The sequence below is a fragment of the Ascaphus truei genome, unplaced genomic scaffold, assembly GCF_040206685.1.
Source record: "Ascaphus truei isolate aAscTru1 unplaced genomic scaffold, aAscTru1.hap1 HAP1_SCAFFOLD_369, whole genome shotgun sequence".
Classification (NCBI taxonomy): Eukaryota; Metazoa; Chordata; class Amphibia; order Anura; family Ascaphidae; genus Ascaphus; species Ascaphus truei.
Genome location: NW_027456700.1, coordinates 309,029 through 335,687, shown reverse-complemented (window position 1 = coordinate 335,687; position 26,659 = coordinate 309,029). Strand labels below are relative to the sequence as shown.

The 26,659-nt window shown below is 44.2% G+C and overlaps 1 protein-coding gene across 1 annotated transcript; it reads left to right on the top strand.

Annotated features, from left to right (window-relative positions):
* The first annotated feature begins 277 nt into the window (after positions 1–277).
* On the top strand, positions 278–26,389 carry LOC142483773 (uncharacterized). Its single transcript, XM_075583760.1, has 4 exons — positions 278–533; positions 14,323–14,526; positions 14,717–14,837; positions 23,397–26,389. Exons 1-4 carry the CDS (start codon positions 456–458, stop codon positions 24,719–24,721), a joined length of 1,728 nt encoding a protein of 575 aa, XP_075439875.1. The 5' UTR covers positions 278–455; the 3' UTR covers positions 24,722–26,389.
* The last annotated feature ends 270 nt before the right edge of the window (positions 26,390–26,659 follow it).

The following is a 26,659-nucleotide window of genomic DNA, read 5'->3' as shown; positions in this document are numbered from 1 at the left end:
TATTCTTGTATGTTATTTGTGCAATCTTGTGTGTTCACCTTCTTTAAGGAATAAACTATATTTATTATATCTAAGTCGTGTTCAATTCAACCCAGCTATTTGTGTATATTATAACCCTTCACAAGTTACCGTGACAACCCCCCCACCCTATATCTATATATTATGGATGGGGGTAAGTGTGTGTTTATAGATGTATGTATATGACACACACACAGCCCCTTCTGTCCCTCCCACTGCAGGGTGACACAGACAGGAGGGACACTTATCCCATTGTATCCTTTTCTGTCCCTGCAGGGTGATATATACATCTCCCTCTCTCTCTCCCCATGTGTAGGATGATATTGCTGTGAAATACAAGTACAATATATATCAGTAACTGCAGAGGTCACCACGGGGTGAGACACTTCCACACGGACCAGAGACCATTCTTGGAGCATCTGACTAACTCACTGATCATGAACAAGGAGAAAAAGCCGATGACTGAGATGATCTTGGATCACACCCTGGAGATGATCTACCTGCTGACCGGAGAGGTGAGAGATGCTGGTGACTGTCATAATGACATCACTCTTATCTCTCTCACTACAGCCGGGACCTGTCTCTGTTGGTAACATGTCTCCATCTTCTGTTTATCTGTTTTTTTGTTATGTTTTATCTCAGGGCTCTGTCCTGGGACCTCTCCTTTTCTCTCTCTACACATTATCACTTGGTGACCTCATCAACTCTTTTGACCTTGGGTATCATCTCTATGCAGATATATATTCACCCCTTCCCTCACACCTGCAATCCAGTTCCAAGTCTCAGATTGCCTCCTACATGCTATCTTCTCGTGGATGTTGCTACACCGCCTAAAATGTAATGTTTAAAACTGAGAACCTCATATTTCCTCCACAACCTGAACCTATTATCCCCTTTTTCCATCACCGTAAATGGTACTACCATCTATCCTGTCGCCAAAGCGCGTTGCATTGGAGAGACATTTTACGCCTCCCTTTCCTTCTCCATTCACGGTATGACTAAAATGTGTCTCTTCTTCCTCTCTAATGTTGCCAACATTGCATTTGCCTCTGTCAATGTATTGTTAAACTCGAATGCATGCCCGTGTCCTCTCCCATCTGGATTATTGTAACATACTGCTAACAGGCCTCTCTGCCGCACAACATTCTCTTTTGCAATCTATCCAAAATTCTGCTGCCAGAATAATTTCCCTTTCTCCCAAAACAGTCACAGCTCATCTTCTCCTTAAATCCCTCTCCTGGCTTCCCATCAAATTTCAGATCACATACTAAGTTCTCCTTCTTACCTTTAAGGCTTTCCACTTATCTGCTCCTCCATACATATTGACTTTGATCTCTCGTTATGCCCCTGTGCCCCTCCTCGTCTCCTGCGCTCTACCGGTTACTGTCTCCTCTCAACCCCTTTCACCTCTACTGCTCTCTCTCTCTCCTTAAACCTTTTTCCCCTCAATGCCCTTTACCTTTGGAACTCCCTCATACCAAGCACCTTCTCTCCCCACCTTTAAGTCAAACCTTAAAACTCGCCTCTTAAATGAAGCATTTCAATACCCTAGACTCATGGCTACTGTCCCACACCCACATTCGCACCTACCAACCATTGTGGCCAAGCACTGCCATCTACTGCACTTATTCCCTCACCTGCTGTCTCTGTAACTCTCTACATTATTCTGTAGTTGCCACTGAATAGAATTGTTATTTATACTGTTAGTCTCTTTAGCAGGGGATATTGAAATCAACCCAGACCCTCCCTTTCCAATTCCATAAGCCTAAAGCCAGGATTGTCACCGAAACATGACTACCTCCTAAAACCCTTGAGGCATCTATCCCCGTTCATACATTTTCTTGGCACAATTTCCTCTCTGAATGGGAAGAATGAGCTGTTAGTTCTAGGTGATTTCATCCTCAATTGACTTGACCCTAAAAACAACAAAATCTGGAAACAATTCAAGTCACTAAATTGAACCCAAATAATTTCCCAACCCACACGCACAACCCTAAAATCTCACAACCGTTCCTTGCTAGACTGGATTCTATCCTCTTGTCCCAACAGAATCCAATCCTCTGGTTTGCTACCTGACAATTTCAGTGACCATACAATAGTGTTCTGTGTAAGGAAAAGCAGACCACAAAGTCAAGACCTAAAGTTCTTCTCACTAGAACATTTAGAAATTTTAACCCACAATTTCTGGCTGATCTCACCAACTGCCCTTGGTACAGAATCAACCTGATACCCGACTTTGCGCTGGTTTATTTCCAATCAGAGTTCTTAAATCTCTGTGATATCCATACTCCGCTATGCAAAACAAGAGTACAGGGCCCCACCTACCCTGGGTTATAACCGACGTTTATTGTGCTTTACAGTTTTAGGGATGTGTAGACGGACTCTCACAGAGGTACACAATTGGAGACTTTTGTAAGGTGAAATTATAACAAGGCTTTATTGTGCCTTTTCCTTAACATCAGGAAACCATCCAAACACGGGGGGGGGGGGAGGGACAAAGCTTCTATTCACTTGGGAGTATTTCTAGTGAAATACTATGCAATTCACAACTCCCTTAGATAAGCATGTCTCCCAGCCCCAAACACATAGCATGAAATGAACAGATATAAAAAGTCTTGTTAATAAAAGTCTTATCTGTTAGCTGGCTGCTGTAGGGGAAGCTTCTCTGCTCTCCTGGAACCTCACCCGTGTGTGCACAGGAAATGTCAGCATCCAGGTTTAGAAGTCTTATTTGTCAGCTCCAGAGATCTGTGTTCTCTTGGTCAGTCTATCCTGGGAGACTCAAGAACCTCTGCTCTGTCTCCAAAGTTCAGCTCACACGTGAGCTAAGGAGTCTCCTTTCCTGTCTCAAAAGACAGGCTTTTTCTAAGCCATCTAATCAGGCAGGTGGTGTTAGTTAATTGCCTACCAGCAGTTAACCACCACACTGCTGGATTAGAGGCACATTTGTGAACAGGGATAAGTCCCCTGTTACATACCTCCCCTGTTTGTGGGAAGCTCGGGCTTACCACGGCCAAAGCCCATCCTTCCACTCTCATTTGAGATCTTTGTGACTTGAATGAGAGTGGATGGAGGAAGAGAACCCTCTGTCCCGCTAGGATTGGAGCCCTTTCTCCAGTTTATTTTTGTCTCCTCCCGAAGGTGCTTGAGATCAGCACTCCTCAGTCGCTCGAGGAGGACTTTTTCCAAGTAAAGTCTTTTTACAGAGTGCGCGGTCATGAGATTTCCGTTGCGTCAGGCACTCCTCTTTTTTTAGACAAACTGTATGGCAACAGTTGTAGAGCAGTTAGGACTAGCCCGTAGAGTTTTCCGCTTTTGAAGCGGTCTTTCTGCACCTCCTCCACACCACGGAGTCGCCAGTTCAGCTTCTTTGGGACTGAGTTGCACCTCCACCTCCTTTTCCAGAGAACGTCCTATTTTTTTAGCTTCCTCAGCTAAGGATTCTTCTGGCTTTGATTCTGCACTCCTACCTCTGTTTGTTGCCTGTTGGGCAGCTGTAGGTTTGGCTAGTGTTTTCTTAGGTGGCTCAAACTTCGTAATCTTGTTTTGAAGGTGCGTGGAGTCCCCAACTCTCACTGTACACTTGTCCTCATGGGCATTAGTTACTGTGGGATACCGGTGCTTGGGCAGAGCCAATACCTTTTTCCGTATTGGAGGAATCTGTAAGTTACTGGTCTGCAGAGTCTCAACCTGTTTGAGTGCGTCTTGCAAGTCTCCTCTCAGGGAATTTATCTGCGCACTTTGTTTTCTCTGAGTCTGTATCAGTGTCTCCTTCATATTCTGGAGCTCTGTAATTTTTGTCGTTAAGGTTGCCATTGCGTCTGTTTCCTCCTTGGTGTACTGACTCAAGGGAATGGAACAGTCTCTCTGTCTCTCCAGCTCTTGCTCCAGTTTCTGAGCCTTCTCACGCTCCCTCTGATACAGAGTCACCTGGTATCGAAGCTCCGCCTCCAATGATGCTCTGAAGACATGCAGCGTGGCCTTTAGCTCCTCATACTGCTCCGTGGGGACGTACTGGGTATTCAGACGTTCCTGCAGCGCTTGTACCTCTTTAGCAGCCTGCAGCTTTTCTTCCTGCAGCGTTTGCTGCTTCTCCTCAGCATACTGGAGGTGTGTACGCAGACCTTGTAGTTGGTTCTGCAGTCGGTGCTCTGCTTCAAACTTTTCCTTGACTTCGTCTGTCAACTGAAAATGTTCTTCTTTCAGTTTTAAGTTTTCTCTTTTTAATCTTGAATTTTCTCCTTTTTCAGTCTCTGTATTATTCATGGCCTCTTTGCAGTCCTCCTTCCATTTACGCACATCGGCTTTGAGAATGACAGTCTCCTGGCGTGAGACTTCCTTCTCTAGGTTGAGGGTCTGAAGGTCCTTCTGAGAGACTTGGAGATCTGTATTAAGATGTAGGATAGTTTTCCTTGAAATGTCCAGCTCCTCAGTGAGACTGTGTAGTTCCTTTCTGGAAACTTCCAGGTCTGTGCGGCAGCTGTTGGTCTCATGATGTGAGGCATCCAATGCTCTTCGGAGTGTCTGAACCTCTTTCTGAGATACGTCCACCTCTATCCGGACACTGTTGACCTCCTGTTGTGAGGCATTCAGCTCTATGCGAAGAGTGTGAACCTCTTGCTGGAAGACTGTCATCTGCTTCAGTGCCTCCTCATACTTCCGTTTTAGCGTAGCCACCATTTTATCAGATTGGCTCTGCTTTTCATCCATGGCGGAAATAGTAGCATTTGCAGTATCTAGCTCAGTCTTGAGATCGTCCAATTCTGTCCTGGCTAAAGAGTAAATTGTGAGCACATCTTTTTGTAGCCTCACGTTATTTTTCTGTAGCTCTGTGTAACCATCTTCCTTTTGTTTCAATTGTTCACGGAGCATATCACAGTCATGCCTGGCATTTTTCAGGGCATCTTCAGGGCTGGTCAAGGGATCGTCACTCACTGGTTCCGGCTCCACTTCCCTGGGATGGTTGGTTGAGGGTTCCTCACTGTTGGCACCGGACAGACACTTCTTTGGGGTACACGACTTCTGCCTTGGGCCCTCTGGATATTCGGTTAACCGCGGGACGAATTCTCCATTTTCTCTAGGCTGCAGGGCAACTCGGTCCCCCTTTTCCTCCACAGGATCTGCGGACGTGTCTGTTCCTTGCACGGTAAGTGAAGAACCGCTTTTCTTTTTCCGCTTTTTTGTTTTGGATGACTCCGTCCCATCCGGAATACTGGGGTCTCCTTCTTTATTTGATACTTTAGCAGCTTTATTATATACGCCAGGCTTTTCTTGCAGTTGCTTTAGCTGACAGAAATAGTGGGTGATCTGCTACTCCCGCTCTTTCTCTTGTCGACCACATTCGTCATCATAGAGGGTGGTCTTTTCTGTTCGTGCCGAGTTCAGGCACCCCCACCATTCTTGGGGTGTTTTGTGGATGTGACTCGGTTCGGGTTCCCCGTAAGAGATGTCTTCCTCTTTATTGGACTGGAAGGGCCACTCTTCCGTGGGGTAGGGTTCATTACAGGAACGCTTCATCTTGTCCTCCATTTTTAGGCTATCAGGTGTAATTTTCTTCCGACCTCAGGGGGCGCTATTGCAGCTGTTGCCACTGTATTTGCTAGAACCCCCAATTGTCGTAGTCCTACAGGTGGGCATATTTTGCTTGTAGAGGTCGTAGCTCTCACAGGCATCTCTGTAGACTTTTCTTTCTTGGGTAAGTTCCACAATATCAGCAGTACTGTGCAGTTGCTAGGTAAAACGTCTATTTGCTTTACACCATTTACTTGCTAGGTGTAATCTCTCATTAGGTATTGTGGACGGACGTTCACAGAGGTACGCAATTAGGAGGCTTTATAACGTGAAATTATAATAGGCTTTATTGTGCCTGTTCCTTTTCATCAGGAAAATTATCCAAACACAGGGGGGGAACAAAGCTCCCATTCACTTGGGAGTAATTCTAGTGAAAACACTATGCAACCAATTCACATCTCCCTAGTCAAGCATTTCTCCCCAGCCCCAAACATAGCATGAAAATAAGCAGATACAGTATAAGCAGTCTCTTAATAATGAAAGTCTTATCTGTTTATCAGCTGTAGTGTAAGCTTCTCTGCTCTCCTGGAACCGCACTGAGCGTGCACAGAAAATCAGCATCCAGGTTTAGAAGTCTTATTTGGGCCTTGTGTCTTGAAAGCAGCTCTGCTAACTTTGGCAGAGCTCAAAACAAGTGTGTCTCCAAGTTCAGCTCAGGTGTCAGCTAAAGAGTTCTCACTTCCTGTTTGAACAGACAAGCTTTTGTAAGCCATCTCAATCAGGCAGGTGGTGTTTAGTAATTAACTACCAGAAGTTAACCACCACACTGCTAGATTAAAGGCACATTACTGAACAGGGATAAGTTCCCTGTTACATACCTCCCCTGTTTGTGGGAAGCTCGGGCTTACCACGGCCAAAGCCCATCCTTCCACTCTCATTCGAGATCTTTCTGTGACTTGAATGAGAGTGGATGGAGGAAGAGAACCTTCTGTCCCGCTGGGATTGGAGCCCTTTCTCCAGTTTATTTTTGTCTCCTCCCGAAGGTGCTTGAGATCAGCACTCCTCAGTCGCTCGAGGAGGACTTTTTCCACGTAAAGTCTTCTTATTGCTTGCGCGGTCTTGAGATTTCTGTTGCGTCGGGCACTCCTCTTTTTGTAGACAAAGTGTATGGCAACAGTTGCAGAGCAGTTAGGACTAGCCCTTTGAGTTTTCTGCTCTTGAAGCGGTCTTTCTGCAGCTTCTCCACACCACGGAGTCACCAGTTCAGCTTCTTAAGCTAAGGATTCTGCACTCCTACCTCTGTTTGTTGCCTGTTGGGCAGCTGTAGGTTTGGCTAGTGCTTTCTTTGGTGGCTCAAACTTCGTATTTTTGTTTTGAAGTTGCGTGGAGTCCCCAACTCTCACTGTACCCTTGTCCTCACGGGCATTAGTTACTGTGAGATACTGGTGCTTGGGCAGTGCCAATACCTTTTTCCGTATTGGAGGAATCTGTATCAGAGTCTCCTTCATATTCTGGAGCTCTGTAATTTTTGTCGTCAAGGTTGCCGCTGTGTCTGTTTTCTCGTTGGTGTACTGACTCAAGGGAATGGAACAGTCTCTCTGTCTCTCCAGCTCTTGCTCCAGTTTCTGAGCCTTCTCACGCTCCCTCTCATACAGAGTCACCTGGTATCGAAGCTCCGCCTCCAATGATGCTCTGAAGACCTGCAGCGTGGCCTTTAGCTCCTCATACTGCTCTGTGGGGACGTACTGGGTATTCAGACGTTCCTGCAGCGCTTGTACCTCTTTAGCAGCCTGCAGCTTTTCTTCCTGCAGCGTTTGCTGCTTCTCCTCAGCATACTGGAGGTGTGTACGCAGACCTTGCAGTTGGTTCTGCAGTCGGTGCTCTGCTTCAAACATTTCCTCTTTCAAAATTTATTTATTTCTTTAAGAGCCTGCAGCTCTTCATTCTTTCCCTTGACGTATTCTGTCAACTCAGAATTTTCTTTTTTTAATCTTAAATTTTCTCTTTTTTCAGTCTCTGTACTATTCAGGGCTTCCTTGCAGTCCACCTTCCATTTTTGCACATCTGCTTGGAGGCGGGCTATCTCCTGGCGTGAGACTTCCATCTCCAGGTTTAAGTTCTGAAGCTCCTTCTGAGAGACTTTGAGATCTAAGTTAAGATGTAGGATAGTTTTCCTTGAAATGTCCAGCTCCTCAGTGAGACTGTGTAGTTCCTTTCTGGAAACTTCCAGGTCTGTGCGGCAGCTGTTGGTCTCATGATGTGAGGCATCCAGTGCTCTGTGGAGTGTCTGAACCTCTTTCTGAGCTACGTCCACTTCTATCCGGCCACTGTTGACTTCCTGTCGTGAGGCATTCAACTCTATGCGCAGAGTGTGAACCTCTTGCTGGAAGACTGTCATCTGCTTCAGTGCCTCCTCATACTTCCGTTTTAGCGTAGCCACCATTTTGTCAGACTGGCTCTGCTTTACATCCATGGCGGAAATAGTAGCCTTTGCAGTATCTAGCTCAGTCTTGAGATCCTCCAATTCAGTCTTGGCCGCAGAGTAAATTGCGAGCACAATCTTCTGTAGCTCAGCATTATTATTTTTTTCCCTTTCCAATTCTTCACAGAGCAGATCACAGTCATGCCTTGCAATTTTCAGGGCGTCTTCAGGGCTGGTCAAGGGATCGTCACTCACTGGTTCCGGCTCCACTTCCCTGGGATGACTGGTTGAGGGTTCCTCACTGTTGGCATCGGACAGACACTTCTTTGGGGTACACGACTTCTGCCTTGGGCCCTCTGGATATTCAGTTATACGTGGGACGAATTCTCCATTTTCTCTAGCCTGCAGGGCATCTCGGTCCCCCTTTTTCTCCACAGGATCCGCGGACGTGTCTGTTACTTCCACAGTAAGTGAAGAACCGCTTTTCTTTTTCTTCCTTTTTGATTTGGATGACACCGTCCCTTCAGGGATACTGGGGTCTCCATCTTCATTTGAAGTTTTAGCAGCGTCACTGGATCCACCCGGCTTTTCTTGCAACTGTAATAGCTGACGGAAATATTCGGTGATCCACTGCTCCCGCTCTGTCTCCTGCTGATCATATTCGTCATCAAAGGGAGCGGTCTTTTCTGTTCGTGCCGAGTTCAGGCACCCCCACCATTCTTGGGGTGTTTTGTGGTTGTGACTCGGTTCGGGATCCCCGTAAGAGATGTCTTCCTCTTTATTGGACTGGAAGGGCCACTCTTCCATGGGGTAGGGTTCATTACAGGAACGCTGCATCTTGTCCTCCATTTTTAGGCTATCAGGTGTCATTTTCTTCCTGACCTCAGGAGGCACTATTGCAGCTGTTGCCACTGTATTTGCTAGAACCCCCAATTGTGATAGTCCTACAGATGGGCATATTTTGCTTGTAGAGGTCATGGCTCTCACAGGCATCTCTGTAGATTTTTCTTTCTTGGGTAATTTTTTTTTTTCCAATATCAGCAGTACTGTGCATGCATTTTCTCTTATCAGGTATACAAGATTGTGTGTGAAGGTTTGCTGCTGTCCCACAACCTTATGAATTATCAATAAAGGACTTATTTTTGCAAGACCTGCTCTCTTCATTACTGCTGTGCGCTGCACACCCTGGCTTTTGGAACATATTCTACTACAGCTGCACGCTCTGGAAGGGAGACTGGGGAAGGAAGAAAAATACAGTGAGTACAATACCTGGGGCTAACCCAATGAGGAAGGGGGGGTGTCCTTGGGCAACCCACCCCAATCTTCAGGGTACATTATGCCCTCTTAAGGCTCAGTACCACTAATCATTTATTTGTCATTTACCCAGTTCATGCTCCCTTCCTTTAAATACAGTCCCAGCACTTTTTGAGCACCATTTCAAACACACAATACAATATTGTGCAGTTGCTAGGTAAAAAAGTCTATTTGCTATACATCATTTATTTGCTAGGTGAAATCCCTCCGCTTCAGCAACAGAATTTGGTTTTCTGCCTGAGTTCAGTAATTTTCAGTCTCATCTTTGGGTATTATGGCATTCACACTTCACACTTTGGGTGTCTGTTTTGCTCCCAAGATAATAGGCATACTTTTTTACTTGCAGAAAAAAAAAACATTCTTTGCAGTGGACTCAACACTCAGCAATTGGCTTTGAAAAAACTTTTTCTTTATAGGGCAATTTTACACTCAGCATTTGTTTGCTAAAAATACCCCTGCTTCAGTACAGTCTTTGTATCAATTTTCACACTTTTCTGCATATACTCCATTCACAGCTGGTAGCCCTATGCGGTGTGGCAACCTTTATTTGCAAAATCAGTACCACTCGTGGGTCACCATCTGTTTTCACTGCTTCAGCGAAACTTTTGAAAACAAGAAAAACCTATCCCTTTTTAAGGGCTGACTCACTTCTTGAACCCTGACTATGGCTAGAAGGCAAAATACCTATTTCGAATGACCGTATTACACTTTGTGATAGGTAATTAAAGGTTTACCTGCTTCAGCAGTCTCTTGGGATTGGGGAAAAGAGTCCATCTGTGGTTTTGTAGGTTTCAGTGCAGTGTAAGTTTCAGTGGTGTGTGTCCCTTTAAATCTGATCTCTGCTGCATGAGGGTTTTTTTTTTTTTTTTTTCCAAGTTGTTTAGACTGTTTGTAGGCAAAAAAACATAACAAAAAAATTCACATAAAAACTCCGGTCCTTTTTAACTACAAGGACACCTCTTGTCCCACTTCTGACGACCATATGTGGACGGACGTTCACAGAGGTACGCAATTAGGAGGCTTTATAACGTGAAATTATAATAGGCTTTATTGTGCCTGTTCCTTTTCATCAGGAAAATTATCCAAACACAGGGGGGGGGGGGAAAGCTTCCATTCACTTGGGAGTAATTCTAGTGAAAACACTATGCAACCAATTCACATCTCCCTAGTCAAGCATTTCTCCCCAGCCCCAAACATAGCATGAAAATAAGCAGATACAGTATAAGCAGTCTCTTAATAATGAAAGTCTTATCTGTTTATCAGCTGTAGAGTAAGCTTCTCTGCTCTCCTGGAACCGCACTGAGCGTGCACAGAAAATCAGCATCCAGGTTTAGAAGTCTTATTTGGGCCTTGTGTCTTGAAAGCAGCTCTGCTAACTTTGGCAGAGCTCAAAACAAGTGTGTCTCCAAGTTCAGCTCAGGTGTCAGCTAAAGAGTTCTCACTTCCTGTTTGAACAGACAGGCTTTTGTAAGCCATCTCAATCAGGCAGGTGGTGTTTAGTAATTAACTACCAAAAGTTAACCACCACACTGCTAGATTAAAGGCACATTACTGAACAGGGATAAGTCCCCTGTTACAGGTATGCTGAATGTGTAGTTGCAAGGTAAAACCTTCAGTTTGCTTTACACCATTTACTTGCTAGGTGCAATCCCTCCACTTCAGCAACAGAATTTGGTTTTCTGCTTGAGTTCAGTAATTTTCAGTCTCATCTTTGGGTATTATGGCATTCACACTTCACCCTTTGGGTGTCTGTTTTGCTCCCAAGATATATAGGCAGACTTTTTTTTACATGCAGAAAAAAAAATATTCTTTGCAGTGGAATATTTCTTTCACTCCCGGCAGGGTGACTCAACACTCAGCAATTGGCTTTGGAAATACCTTTTACACAGTTCAGCAATCCCTTTTTCCCCTGTAGGGCAATTTTACACTCAGCATTTGTTTGCTAAAAATTCCCCTGCTTCAGCACAGTCTTACATCAATTTTCACACTTTTCTGTATATACTCCATTCAGAGCTGGTAGTCCTATGCGGTGTGGCAACCTTTATTTGCAAAATCAGTGCCGCTCGTGGGTCACCATCTGTATTCACTGCTTCAGCGAAACTTTTGAAAACAACAAACACATATCCCTTTTTAAGGGCTGACTCACTTCTTGAACCCTGACTATGGCTGGAAGGCAAAACCCCTATTTCAATGACCATATTACACTTTGTGATAGGCAAATAAGGTTTAGCCGCTTCAGCAGTCTCTCTCCTCTTGGGATTGTGGGGAAAAGAGTCCATCTGTGGTTTTGTAAGTTTCAGTGCAGTGGTGTATATCACTTTAACTGTGGTCTCTGCTGCATGAGAGTTTTTTTGTTTTTTTAAGTTGCTCAGACTGTTTGTAGGCAAAAAGCATAAAAAAATTCACAGAAAAAATCTCCGGTCCTTACTAACTTCAAAGACGACCTCTCGTCCCACTTCGGACACCATATTTAGACGGACGCTCACAGAGGTACACAATTGGAGACTTTTGTAAGGTGAAATTATAATAAGGCTTTATTGTGCCTTTTCCTTAACATCAGGAAACCATCCAAACACGGGGGGGGGGGGGGGGGGAGGAGGGGGACAAAGCTTCTATTCACTTGGGAGTATTTCTAGTGAAATACTATGCAATTCACAACTCCCTTAGATAAGCATGTCTCCCAGCCCCAAACACATAGCATGAAATGAACAGATATAAAAAGTCTTGTTAATAAAAGTCTTATCTGTTAGCTGGCTGCTGTAGGGGAAGCTTCTCTGCTCTCCTGGAACCGTACCCGTGTGTGCACAGGAAATGTCAGCATCCAGGTTTAGAAGTCTTATTTGTCAGCTCCAGAGATCTGTGTTCTCTTGGTCAGTCTATCCTGGGAGACTCAAGAACCTCTGCTCTGTCTCCAAAGTTCAGCTCACACGTGAGCTAAGGAGTCTCCTTTCCTGTCTCAAAAGACAGGCTTTTTCTAAGCCATCTAATCAGGCAGGTGGTGTTAGTTAATTGCCTACCAGCAGTTAACCACCACACTGCTGGATTAGAGGCACATTTGTGAACAGGGATAAGTCCCCTGTTACAGGATGCCTTGTGGAAAAATTACAAAGTAACTGTCAATACCATCTTAATACATCTTAACTACAGACGCCTGCGGAACATGAGATAATATATATTATAGGAGTATGTTACAGACCAGATTAAAATGTGAGACAGCTTTAGTTTTGAAAGAACTTAGACTGGTGGTGGATGTGAGAGTCTCCGGTAGGTTGTTCCAGTTTTGGAGTGCATGGTAAGAGGAGGAGCTTACAAATACAGTTACATAAGTGAACAGGGTATACATTATATACAAGACATTACATGCACAGTTAGAGAAGATGTATATTATAGTTGTTTGTGTGTGACGTGTGTGTGTGACCGAGAGAGTGTGTGTGTGTGTCAGAGAGAGAGTGTGTGTGACAGAGAGAGAGAGAGTGTGTGTGAGTGTGATAGAGTGTGTGTGTGAGAGAGAGTGTGTGAAAGAGAGAGTGTTTGAAAGAGAAAGTGTGTGCGAGGAGGAGAGAGGAGGGAGCGAGAGGGGAGTGAGAGGGGAGAGAAAAAGGGGAGAGAGCAGGAGGGAAAGAGGGGGAGAGGAGAGAGAAAGGGGAGAGAGGGAGAGGAGGCGGAGGAGGAGAGAGAAGGAGGGAGAGGAGAAAGAAGGGAGAGGAGAGAGAAAGGGGAGAGGGCAGGAGGGAGAGAGGGAGAGAGAAAGGGGAGAGAAAAGGAGGGAGAAGGGGAGAGGAGAGAGAAGGGGGGTGAGGGTAGAGAAGGAGGGAGAGGAGAGAGGAGGGAGGGAGAGAGGGGGAGAGAGAGATCGATCCATGGGGGGTGATGTGAGATGCAGGGGGGGGGCTGATGTGAGTTACAGGGTTGGGGGGGTGATATTTAAACCAAAATCATTACAAAATATATACACATTGTTTATTCAAAAGTATTAGTTAATTATTATTTATTACCCCTACTGCTTTACACGTCTATTTTGTGATTTACCCCTGTCGAACATGTGTCATCCAGATAGGGGTTCCCGGAAATTTTACGAAATACTTAAAGGGTTCCTCCAAACAAAAAAGGTTGGGAATCACTGGTCTAAAGCCACGTGTGGCACAAAGCAAGAGTCACTACGTGAAGTAAAGTATCCTGTAAGTGTATAAGACAATAACCATACAATGGGGCACAAAATACAGCACGGAAGATACTTACCCAACTGAATTTGTTCAATCATGAATAAGTGCGAAACAATGTCCACCAGTCCGCGTGGTGCAGGGGGCCCATTTCCACATGAAACGAGACCCGTGGTACTTTCTGAGTATGCGTGGTAGAGGAAAAGTCTGTTTGCTCCAAAAGCTGTTTGTTGCGTATCTGTGCTCGTGCTCCGTTCCTCTGTGCCTCAGGATGTGACTCTGCAGAAGGGGAGCTCCGGCGGTACTCCTTAAGTAGGCGACTTGATGTCAGTCCGCGCCGACGTGTCTACGGCAGCCTCGTCTGGACCTGTCGTTGCCATGGAAACTCATGTCAACTGCTGTCGGTCAAGAAGTGCACTCGTATCTCTCCTTGCAGACCCAAGTGTGTAGCAGGGGACAGAGATATATCCCTCTGAAGTCCTAATGGATGCGCACTCATTCAAACATCCATGTGTAGAGAGTGAAAGAAGAGATAACATGTTCAGTATTATATCGATTATCACATGCATGCATTGTGCCTGTGCTACATTATTCTGTAATAGCCACAGAATGGCACAAGTCCTGTAATTATTACATATTATGTGTAATGTTTGTACAATCCATGATCTTTGTGCTCATATTGGCACAGTGGGGTCAGTGAGTGTGGTGCAGTAAAGTCAGTGATACAATAGACAGAATTGTTGGGGAGGCCACTGAATAGATTACATGAGTATAGAGCTGGTGACACGAGATTTGTCCCTCTCATTGATAAGCAACAAATCTGCAGGAATATGACACATATCCACGTGTGTCCCTTACTCTGCACAGGGATATTTATTACTGTCTCTCTATATGTAGGATTATATAGTTGTGAAGAAGCATGGTGAGCATGTCACAGACAGCAGCAGGCCCTGTGTGCCAGAAGGATTCTGCAGGACCCAGAGACCCGACATGGATCATCCAACTAACTCCCTGATACACGAGAGAAGCAATGACAAGAAGCTGATGTCTGAGAAGATCCTGGAACTCACCAACAAGATCATTCACCTGCTGACCGGAGAGGTGAGCGCTGCTGGGCACTGTTATATTTTACCATCTTTATATCTTCATTCAGCCTGGTCTTGAACAAACTTTGTTCCATGTATCTGTATTTTCCTCTCTCCCTTGCTCACCTGGCTTTCCATAAGTAAAAGATTCTGACAGGACCAGTAATTATATCTGGATACTGAGTGGGGGATTCTCTGTGTTTCAGGTGCCTATAAAGTGTGACGATGTTGCTGTCTATTTCTCCATGGAGGAATGGGAGTATTTAGAAGGACACTGGGAGTCTTACAAGGATGTGATGGAGAATCACCAGAACCTCAGCTCACTGGGTAAGAGGAGGTTTCTCTCATTGTAATAGGGATGTCAGTCCTGTGGGGATCCAGCAAACAGGAGCTCAGGTTACACCTTGTCATCTTGGAAATTTTAATAAAAAATATCTCGTGGATGTGGCCTGGACGCAGAGCAGGAAAGGGGCATGCAAGCTCGGCTCCATCCAAAAAGGCCAAATTAAAGATAAAATATACCGCCAAAAGATAAAACACCCATTCAAATACCCTTGTGGAATCTCACAAGCTCCAGCGGTGTTATAATCAACATTTTGACAGGCTTTTTGAGACAACGTGCCCACCTAGCTCTGGGTGGCAACCGGGACCACAAGGCACAAGTAACCGGCGGGGGAGTAAAACGGAGCTCCGGGAGCACAGATCAAATAAGGCAGGTATGGTGTGCGTCGGAACCCACCCCGTCACTCAGGTGCTGCCCCAAAATATAAATAAATAAGTTCACTTGCCTGCTGCTGCTGCTGCCGCGTGGGGCTTGTGGAAGAAGATGAGCCAGCCATTTTGTCCCCGGAGATCTGCGGTGGTGGGGGTGACGGAGCGAGCGGAGATCTCTTCCCCCTTGGAGATCGGGCCCGCTGTCGGGCTGAGTGACTCTGTCGGAGTTCCCCCCCGGTGATCAGAGGCTGCCACCTGTGGGCAGGAGTGGCGAGGGAACACCTGTGTGAGCCCTGAACCGATCGGCCCCGTCCCAAAATGGCCACCACGATCTGAGGAGCGAGGGGAAGCGGGAGGGGGGGGGGGTGGCGGGGGGCGGAGAGCAGAGCCAAGACTCCACATATCACCGTTATTCAGCAATATTAAAGTGATAGAATTAATCATTAAGGCCAAAACAAAGGAGAAGGTTATATTGGAAAAGGACATTAAAACATTACATACAGGGGAGGCGCATGCGCGACGGCAGAGAGCATGGCGGAATGAGATAGCGGCTCCGCTCCCCGCCGGCGATTAAAGCAATATAATGCATCACCATAACCGCAGAAATAAAAACAAAACGCCGAAACAATTCCCAGAAAACACAGGGATGTCGAAAGGTCCCCAAAAAAGAAGAATTCCGCCGATTTTTAAAGAACTATTTCAGCAGCGCCGGAATGGCGCGAGCCGGGAGGGAGGCAGCCCCAGTGTCAGGCCACGGCTCCGCATCGGAGCGCGAGATGGAGGGGGAGAGGAGTGACAGTCCGGAGATGCTGCCAGTGAGAAGGTGGGATTTTACAAGACTATACAATGATTTGAAATCACTATGACAGGCGAAGATCCAGGAGCTGTGGAAGGATGTCACTAAGGCCTCGGACATGGTCAAAAAGACCGCGCTGAGCCGCGCTGAGGGGAAACATTATCCCTATCAGCACGGCTTTAGACGGCGCTTCCGCAGGCGTGCGGAATTGCAGCCGACAGAGAAAATTAAGTTTTCCTGCTGAGGGAAGCGCAGGGCCGGTCACGTGACTGCCAAAAGCCAATGGCAGTCCGTGACGTCGGCGACGTGACGTGGCGCGCTAGCCCCGCCTCCTGCCTCCGCCCGCCTCCCACCCGGCTCACAAGCGCGCACGCTGACGCTCATGCAGGGACACAAAAAAGCTCCTGCTTGAGCAGGAGAGCATGAGCGTCAGCGCTGCCCAGCGCTCTGCTTTTCACCATGTCCGAGGCCTAACATAGGCGACAGAACTGGGGAATTGGAGAATAAATTAGACACAACAATTAAAGCACTCAAGAACGATGAGAAGAAAACTGCTTACCTACAAACGCAGATTGCAGAGGTGGCAGAGAGACAAGAGAACTCTGAAAACAGAGACAGGAGAAACAATGTGAGAATACGTGGAATACCAGAGTCCATCACAGATATAGAAGACTATGTCACAAGATGGCTGTCCACCATGCTCCCTGATAAGACTGAGGTGGAGTTGCACATGGAGCGTGCCATAGGTCATTGCGATCTAGGCTGTCAGCAGGACACCAACCAAGAGACGTGATACTAAGAATGCACTTCTTTAAAACGAGAGGCATTGTCTAATATTACTAAAAATACCCCATCCTGCAGCTTTGAGGGTGCCACTCTGCAGATTTTTCAACAACCCTCAGTAGGCGCAGAAAACTGCAGCCGATAACAAAAATCCTGAGGGATAGGTCCATTCGCTATAGATGGACCTTTCCCTTCAGTTTGCTAGTGATAAAGAATGGAAGAGCTTTCTCCACTAAAAACCTGGAGGAGGGAGAGGAATTTCTTCAAAACATGGGGGTAAAAGACGCCTTCACTTAACAGGTAGAAGAGGGATCCTCATCCGAGCCATCCTGGAAGCAAATGAACCGGTCTGCACAAGGGAGAAAGGAAGTGAAGGCCTAATTGATTTGATTGACATCAATTAAGAGTTTGGAACAAAGTTGCATCTTTCCCCAAGTAATTGACGATGTGAAGAGACACTGCCCTAAAAACTGGTACTGACACTGTGTGAAAACACAGACAAAGCTCAGTGCACATCCAGAAAAACTTATATACGGTACAGTGCCTAAATATACATGTATAAATAACTAATAAATAAAATGGTCTTTTAGTTTAACATTTTGGCCAAATTGTTGTAAGCCCTTGAGCCAAACTTTACGGCAGACCACGTTTCAAGGGTCCCTACACTAATATAAATTCTTAATAACCTGTGCATTGCCAGGAAGAATGATTTATAATAAATCTGTCAATATAAGTTGCAAAAGTTCTAAGTCTGATTGAAGCTTTTATTAACCTGTCCATTACCAGGAAAAGCACTCTGTAATAGATTTCTCACAATCACACTGCATGCAGGCAAGTTCCCCTGATAGTTGGAGATGCCATGGAGTGAGCTTTTAACCATTTAAATGTGGGAGGGAGTGAGCTTCAATTGGATAGGAGGTTGCCACCCTCCAAAACAGCCAAGACTAGCTGCACAAGAATTATAAAACATACAGAACACCTTAAAGCTCAAATTGAACCCCCAAAATACCCACAACATATATATAAGCATATAAGTTTCACAGAGGAGTGCTACTGAGCATGGCAATATATATTTAAAACCAGAGACATAACATAAAACACAGACAAAGCTCAGTGCACATCCAGAAAAACTTATATACGGTACAGTGCCTAAATATACATGTATAAATAACTAATAAATAAAATGGTCTTTTAGTTTAACATTTTGGCCAAATTGTTGTAAACCCTTGAGCCAAACTTCACGGCAGACCACGTTGCAGTGTGATTGTGACAAATCTATTACAGAGTGCTTTTCCTGGTAATGTACAGGTTAATAAAAGCTTCAATCAGACTTAGAACTTTTGCAACTTATATTGACAGATTTATTATAAATCATTCTTCCTGGCAATGCACAGGTTATTAAGAATTTATATTAATGTAGGGACCCTTGAAACGTGGTCTGCCGTGAAGTTTGGCTCAAGGGCTTACAACAATTTGGCCAAAATGTTAAACTAAAAGACCATTTTATTTATTAGTTATTTATACATGTATATTTAGGCACTGTACCGTATATAAGTTTTTCTGGATGTGCACTGAGCTTTGTCTGTGTTTTATGTTATGTCTCTGGTTTTAAACCCTCAGAGGCATCCTGATAGGTATCGCTGCAAAGCGGAAAAGGGAGAGAGACGCAAAAATTCGAAAGTTACAAACACAATTAGAAGTACTCTCCTCTCGCCACAAATCCAACCAGCAGGCAAATAAGCTGAAGGAATTAACGGACACCAGAATTGAGCTTAATATGCTGCTAACCTCCCAGGCTGAGAATGAGAACAGCTGGTCCAGAAGGAAGTTTTTTGAAAAGGCAAACAAGCCAGATACCCTGCTTGCCAATAAACTTAAAAATAGGCAACCAAATTACAATATTCAGGCTATTCGGATGCAGACTGGACGCCTGGCCTCCAATCCCAAACAAATTGTTGAGGAATTCAAACAGTACTATGAGACCTTGTACGATGGGAAAAAGGTGTCACATAATGAAAAGAATAGTAAAGCACTAAAAGATTTTATAGAAGACGCAAAGTTGCCTAGGCTGAGCAGAGAGGAAAGAGAAGCGCTACAGCAAGACTTCACAATAGAAGAACTATCGGAAGTAATTACAAACCTAAAACCATCCAGGGGCCAGGTGGATTCTCAAATTTATATTATAAAAAGTTTCATAAATTATTATCACCCTACCTACTTAAACTATTCAATTCGGTCCTGGCAGGTGCCCCATTCCCGGAGCAGATGCTCCAAGCGTCAATCTCTCTGATTTATAAGCAAGGGAAAGACGCGGCGGACAGTACGAGCTACAGGCCAATATCTCTATTAAATTTGGACATCAAAATATTCTCTAAATTGTTAGCAAATAGATGAAGCTACATCCTACCCAGACTGATTCACCCGGTTCAGGTGGGGTTTATCAGAGGCAGGCAGGCAGCAGACAACACCAGACGGATCATAGATCTAATTGAATTGGCACAGACTAGAAAAATCCCATCTATGTGTCACGCCTGTATGCCCACAGACCTGGCAGGACCCCAGTACTGAGGTGGGAACGGTATGACACCACACACCCACAGCAGTGGGAGAAAGCCCGGAGTGTGCTATAGCGTTACTGGGCCTGTTAGAAGAGAGTTAGTATGATACTTGCAACGCTTGGGGGTGTCCGTAAGAATAGTTGTGTCCGTGTGCCAAAGTCCAGGAGTCCAGAGGGTAGAATCGTCAGAGTACACGCCAGGTCCTAGGAAGCCAGAGGTAAGCGAAGTAGTGTACGTAGCAAGGTTCAAAGGGATACCAGAGAGCAGAGTAGTCCAGGACAAGCAGGGGTCAAAAACCAGGGAAATCCAAGATAACACAGGAGCAGGAAACAGCAGGAACACAGAGGGAGCACAGCATAGGTCAGGTACACACAGGGAAACAGGAACTATGCAGAGCGAGGAAGAAGTGGACAGACAGGGGTTATAAAGGAAGGCATATCAATGGGAGAGAGGGGAGGAGTAGAGAGAGAAGTGGGAGATGATAGGGATAGGACAGGGAGAGAAGAGGAGGAGACAGAAGGGGCAGTCAGGGGAATGGCCTGCAGGGTTTGGGAGGCGGAGACATGAGAGACAGGATAAGAGAAGCATGTGCGCGCGCCCCCTGTAAGATGAGGATGCGCGCGCACAGGCTGCAACACAGAGAAGGCCCGCAAGGACTGAGGGAAAGATGCAGAAGGGGCACAGAGCCCAGATTAGGGGTGTGCGCGCACGCCCTCCGTGGGCTGAGGAGACGCAGGCACGGGCTGCAGCAGCGAGATGGCTCGCAGGGAACGAGAGGAGGGAGCAGATGGGTCAGGGAACTGAAAAGAGGAGCGTGTGCGCGCGCCCTCTGTGGGTTGAGGGAGCGCATGCACAGGTCGCGTCAACAGGCGCGCGGAGCGCCGCGCCGCAGGCACCACGCTGGGAGAAGGTAACGGAGTGGACGTCACAGCTGGGGAAGGTAATGCGGGCACCGCGGGAGAGAGGGAGCGGGGAGCATCATAGCAGGGATTCAGGGACCGCGTGGGTATGCGAGACCTGCAGGGCACACGCTGCGGCAAAGGGAGAGAGGTAGAAGGCAAGGGAGAGGAGTGAGAAGGAGCAGAGGGAGTAACAGGAGATGGGAGAGAGGGACAAGGAACGGAAGGAATCTCCTGAGTCGTCACACTATGGTACTAAGTCTGGATGCTGAAAAGCCTTTGATAGGATAGATTGGCCTTACTTGAATGAGACGCTTGGAGAGTTTGGCTTTGGAGGAAGGTTTCTAAAAGCAATACTTGCTCTGTATGAGGGGCTGGCCGCAAGGGTTAGACACCAAGGATTCCCATCAGAGTGGTTCCAAATAAAGAGTGGCACAAGGCAGGGGTGTCCGCTGTCCCCCTTGCTATTCACCCTATGCATAGCGCCATTAGCAGCCCAAATAAGAAATAGCATGTAGTTCCTCGCGGAGAACAGTGCACAGCAATGCCAAAATAAGGGGGCTAGATACCGATACATGAATAAAAATCCTTTATTCAATGGTAGACATCATGGCATGGGATGTAAAAGCCTCTTACGCGTTTCGGGCCGTCGCCCTTTGTCAAGAGTACGCGTAAGAGGCTTTTACATCCCATGTCATGATGTCTACCATGGAATAAAGGATTTTTATTCATATATCGGTATCTAGCCCCCTTATTTCGGCATTGCTGTGCACCGTTCTCCTCGAGGAACTACATGCTGTACACTGTCCACGTGATGCACGCCGTGGGATCCACCGGACAGGAAAACTCTCCTACGTGAGTACCCCGGTTCACTATGGCTGGGTGTCTACAAATATAAGTGTCTTTCTCCAGGGGGACATTATTATTGTGGTACTGGGAAGTCAGAGATTTCTTTACTGACTTTACCATTTACACAGGTTTCCCACATTTTTAGGAGCAATTACAATAGACACGGACATATATGTGAACAGAGAGTGGTGGTTATCCCTGCCTGTTTTTATTTATTTATCCATCAGCCATATCCTAGATCATTATCTAGCAACACCCCACAGCTTAGCACGGATCTCTGGGAACCCTGTGTCCCAGTATCTTTTGGATATTCTCCAAATAAGAAATAACCTGGATATTACGGGAATACAGATACAGAAGCAGTCACATAAAGTGGCACTGTATGCAGATGATGTTATTTTAACATTATCCAAGCCCCTTACCTCTCTGCCTAATGTATTTAATGTATTAGGGGAATTTAATAAGATATCTGGGTTCAAAATTAATCAAGCAAAGTCCGAAGCATTAAATATTAATCTCCCTAAGGTCACAGAGAAATTGATAGAACTAAATTTCAACTTTAAATGGCAAACCTCCGCAATTAGATACCTAGGGGTCAATATCACAAAGAATTATAACACATTATTTAAAGCATATGACCCAAAACTCATTAAAACGTTGAGAGAGGATTTGAGGATGTGGTCCACATACAATATCTCTTGGATTGGCAAGATTCATTGTATCAAAATGAACCTTCTTCCCCGTATTTTGTACTTATTCAAACACTCCCGACACCAGTGGTCCAGAAGGACATCCTCTCACTCCAGTCGCTTATATCTAAATTCATCTGGAAAAATAAGAAATGAAAAAATGAAATTTTAAAAAGGCCAACATTAGCAGGAGGGTTAGCGGTACCTTGCTTGTTATCGTGTTACAGAGCGGCCAAATTCTCCAATGGCACATGGATCCCAGTCTTAGAAGATGGGTGGCATTGGAAAGTGAATGCTGTGCGCCAATTGATCTGCACAACTTAATATGGCTCCCTAAAAGGATAATAAATCTATTGAAGAACCGCTATCCACTATGACCAGCTCACTGACAGTCTAAGAGACAACCAAATTTAAATGTTCACTGACGACAAGACATACTTTGATGGCCCCATTATTTGACAATCCTGACTTTGTTCCTGGTCTGAATAGTAAAGACTTTTTGATTTGGAAATAGAGGGGTTACATGAGACTCAAGGACCTGGAGGGTAGGAAAAGCATAAAAACATTTGAACAAATGAAATCCGAAAAAGGTACTCCAAATAGCGAATTTTTTAGATACCTCCAGGTACGGGCATATTATACCAAATTTCCAACACGTCTAGCAGGAACGAATTTTCAAGAGAAACAGATACTAGAGGACTCACATTTAGGATGTACGGGGAGGTAGTCCGTTCTAGCAAAAACTACAACAATAGACTAAACTACATAAAGCAGTGGGAGGATGACCTAGGAGAAACACTTGAAGACAAGGACTGGAATATGATTCTCTTGGCATCTGTTACCTCCCTCCCCCCCTCCTTTCCCACCCTTCTTCCCCATGTGTAGTGTATATGTGTGTACATCAGTTCGTCTTGTTTGTGGTAAATATTTTCTTCTATATATGGATGTTATGAAATAGACGGGTTATATTTGAATGTACAAGAAATTGTTTAGCTAGACCATGTTAAGATATAAAAAAAACTAATAAACTTGGAGTTAAAATAAATAAATAAATAAAAAATCTCGTGAGGTTTGTGTCAGGAACAAGAAACAAGTTACAGTGCAGGACAAGCAGAGGTTCAACTCTGTCTGGGTGTCTCTAAACTGTCTTTCAATGTCAACGGAGTACTCCTAGTGTTATTCCACATACAGATGTAGAAGATGTTATTTCACCATTAACCCACAAAATAACAAGTTAAATAATGTATTTTAAATAGCACTACTTTGAAAGAACACATTGTGTTATGTGTACCAGACATGGGTACCTTCTACCACTATGTCACGTGTTTTCAGCTCAGCTAACTTAACCCTGTGTGTTCAGTAAAGAAGTAACACAATTTAGTTACCAGAACCTTTTTCAATAGGTTTGCAGAAAATAGCTTTATAAACGGTAAATTAATCACTTGGGTGCTTTGGTCTTTGCCACAGTACATCTTTAGCTTATATACCTATTGCAGTTACGGACGTGTATTATATAAGAAATTAAACGTTCAACAAGAAATGTTATATTTTAAGCTATTAATGAACTTCTTTACTCAATGTGCTTTTCTTTCCAACAGATGGATCCATGAGCAGTAACAAACCTGCAGGATGTCACACTCCTCTCTGCTCACCAGATTGTGTAAATGAAGATATCGGTGTTATTACAAGTGATCAGGGAGAAAATTGCTTGTTGCAAAATAAACCAAGCAAAAGACAGAGAAACACTGTGAGATTTATGCCTCAGGAATCAACTTCATGGGAAGAAGGAAATCTCACAGCCTCCCACATTTATTCTCTCAGAGAACATACAGGGACAGAATATGCAGCTACTTATATTAAGGAGTGTGACAAAGGAAATGCTAATGCACATAAAACTCACAAGAACTTGTCAGTAATGAAGTATAAGTGCAGTAAACGTGGTAAAAACTTAAAAAATGAAACAGATTATACAATTCACCAAAGCAAACACACCACAACGAGGCGGCACAAGTGCTCTGAATGTCAGATATGCTTTAGTAGTAAAGCACGTCTGGTTAGACATCAGAGAATTCACACAGGAGAGAAGCCGTTTCTTTGTTCTGAATGTAACATATTCTTTAGTAGTATGAGTGATCTTAATAGTCACAGAAGGAACGACACAGAAGAAAAGCATTTTGTTTGCTCTGAATGTGGGAAGTGTTTTACCTGCAGCTCATATCTTATTCAACATCAGAGACTTCACAAAGGAGAGAACTTGTTTGCTTGCTCTGAATGTGGGAAACGCTTTGTGCATAAATCAAATCTTGTTAGACATCAGAGACTTCACAAAGGAGAGAACTTGTTAGCTTGCTCTGAATGTGGAAAACGCTTTGTGCGTAAATCAAATCTTGTTAGACATCAGAGAATTCACTCAGGAGAGAAACAGTTTGTTTGCTCGGAATGTGGGGAATCTTTTCGCATGATCTCAGTACTTGTTCAACATCAGAGAGGTCACACAGGAAAGAAGTGGTTTCCTTGTTCTGAATGTAACAAACACTTTAGTAGTAAAAATTCTCTTAGTGGGCACCGGAAGATTCATACAGGAGAAAAGCCATTTCTTTGCTCTGAATGTGGGAAATGTTTTAACAAGAATTCAAATCTTGTTTCACATCAGAGAATTCACTCAGGAGAGAAACCGTTTGTTTGCTCGGAATGTGGGGAATCTTTTCGCATGATCTCAGTACTTGTTCAACATCAGAGAATTCACACAGGAAAGAAGCTGTTTCCTTGTTCTGAATGTAACAAACACTTTAGTAGTAAGAATTCTCTTAGTGGACACCGGAGGATTCATACAGGAGAAAAGCCATTTGTTTGCTCTGAATGTGGAAAATGTTTTAACAAGAATTCAAATCTTGTTCAACATCAGAGAATTCACACAAAATAGAACCGGTTTCCTTGTTCTGAATGTAAAATCTGCTTTAGTAGTAAGGGTGGTCTTCATAGGCACAGGAGGATCCACACAGGAGAAAAGCTATTTGTTTGCTCTGAATGTGGTAAATGATTTACCTACAACTAACATCTTGTTCAACATCAGAAAATTCACACAGGAGAGAAACCGTTTCCTTGTTCTGGAAGTGAAATATACTTTAATAGGAAGGAAACTTTCAATATGTACAGTGTGATTCACACAGGTGAAAAGCCATTTGTTTTGCTCTGAATGTAGGAAAAGTTTCATTAGGAACTGTAATCATATTAAACATCAGAATTCACACAGGAGAGAAGCATGTTCCATTCTCTGATTGACCATTTGCTTGCTCATTTTTTTTAATTACTTGTAATATATTAAGGTTTTGCACAACAAATAGCAATGTAAACAAAAATAGAAAGGGAGGGGGGTACAGCAATTTAAAAAAGTTAGGGTGGATGTTACAGTGCCACTATTAGATTGTATATACCATTAATGTTGGCCTGTTTTTATAGTTAAACATAAGAGTATAATTAAAAAACTTTATCCCCACAATTATTTTCAATCTGGTACTTTAGTGGTTAACGTTGGCTAGAAATTATGTTAAAATTACAAGAAATTGTGTTTGACCGGCCAAGACCCATGTGTGTGCTGATCTACAAAGATGGCTCAATTGGGGGAAGGGGGCGTGCTTATCACTGATGGTCCACTAAAAATTAAATGTGTGTAATTTTAGAAGGCTTTGGATGATGTGTTTTATGTGCTGTCTCTGGTTTTAAATATATATTGCCATGCTCAGTAGCACTCCTCTGTGACACTCATATGCTTATATATATGTTGTGGTTATTTTGGGGGTTCAATAGGAGCTTGTTAGGTGTCCAGTATATTTTACAATTGTGTTTCAGATAGTCCTTCCTGATTGGAGGTTGGCAACCTCCTACTTAATTTAAGTTCACCCCCTCCCACATTTAAATGGTTAAGGGCTCACTCCATAGCATCTTCCACACAGGGGAACTTGTTTGCTTGCAGGATGGTTGTGTCATCTCTAATACAGAGTGCTTTTCCTGGTAATGTACAGGTTAATAAAGGCTTCAATCAGACTTAGAACTTTGCAACTAATATTGACAGATTTACTATAAATCATTCTTCCTGTTATTACACAGGTTATTAAGAATTTATATTAGCGTTAGGGACCCCTGAATTGTGGTCTGCCGTGAAGTTGGCTCAGGGGCTTACAACAATTTTGTCCAAAAATGTCAAACTAAAAGACCATTTTACTTAATAAATATTTATACATATATATATTTAGGCACTGTACCGTGTATGATTTTCACTGGATGTGCTAAAACTGGGCTTTGTCTGTGTTTTATGTGCTGTCTCTGGTTTTAAATAATTTTAGAAGGCTTTGGATGATAGCCAGATCTGGGCCGTCAGCTTAAAAGAAAACCGTAACATCCATGAATAATCACTTGTGCATCACAGAGAGACCTGACAAACGGGTCACCACATAGTTGGAGGACTTTATTAAAAATGAAGATATCATGTGAAGACCACTATTCTGAATAATAACAGGGACATATTTGATGTTGTTGCAATAACACAAATAAAATCATACCAGACTGTCATGGGAGACCAAGCTTATTAACACTTTACCATCTGGATCCTTTGATAGAATAAAGCATGAAATAAAATAAATTGTATTTATTCACATAAAGAACACACACAGCTTGAATTACAAAATGATCACAAATAAACACATATGGGAACGTAATAAAAGGTTTCTGGAACGAAAGTTCATGCAATCCGGTCTCCAGGTATCAATTCCCAGAAGCGGGGTTGATGCGCGAGCAGGAAACATGATGCAGTCTTTGGCTAGGGGCACAAATTGCCACTCCTATATCTTCGCCAAATCAAATA

What these genes read in the sequence shown, in the direction of transcription:
- LOC142483773 (XM_075583760.1), top strand. Translation starts at nt 456, where the DNA reads ATGAACAAGGAGAAAAAGCCGATGACTGAGATGATCTTGGATCACACC. An exon ending in TCTACCTGCTGACCGGAGAG is followed by an intron (nt 534 to 14,322) that starts GTGAGAGATGCT and finishes CTCTATATGTAG; the next exon opens with GATTATATAGTTGTGAAGAA. An exon ending in CCAGAACCTCAGCTCACTGG is followed by an intron (nt 14,838 to 23,396) that starts GTAAGAGGAGGT and finishes TCTTTCCAACAG; the next exon opens with ATGGATCCATGAGCAGTAAC.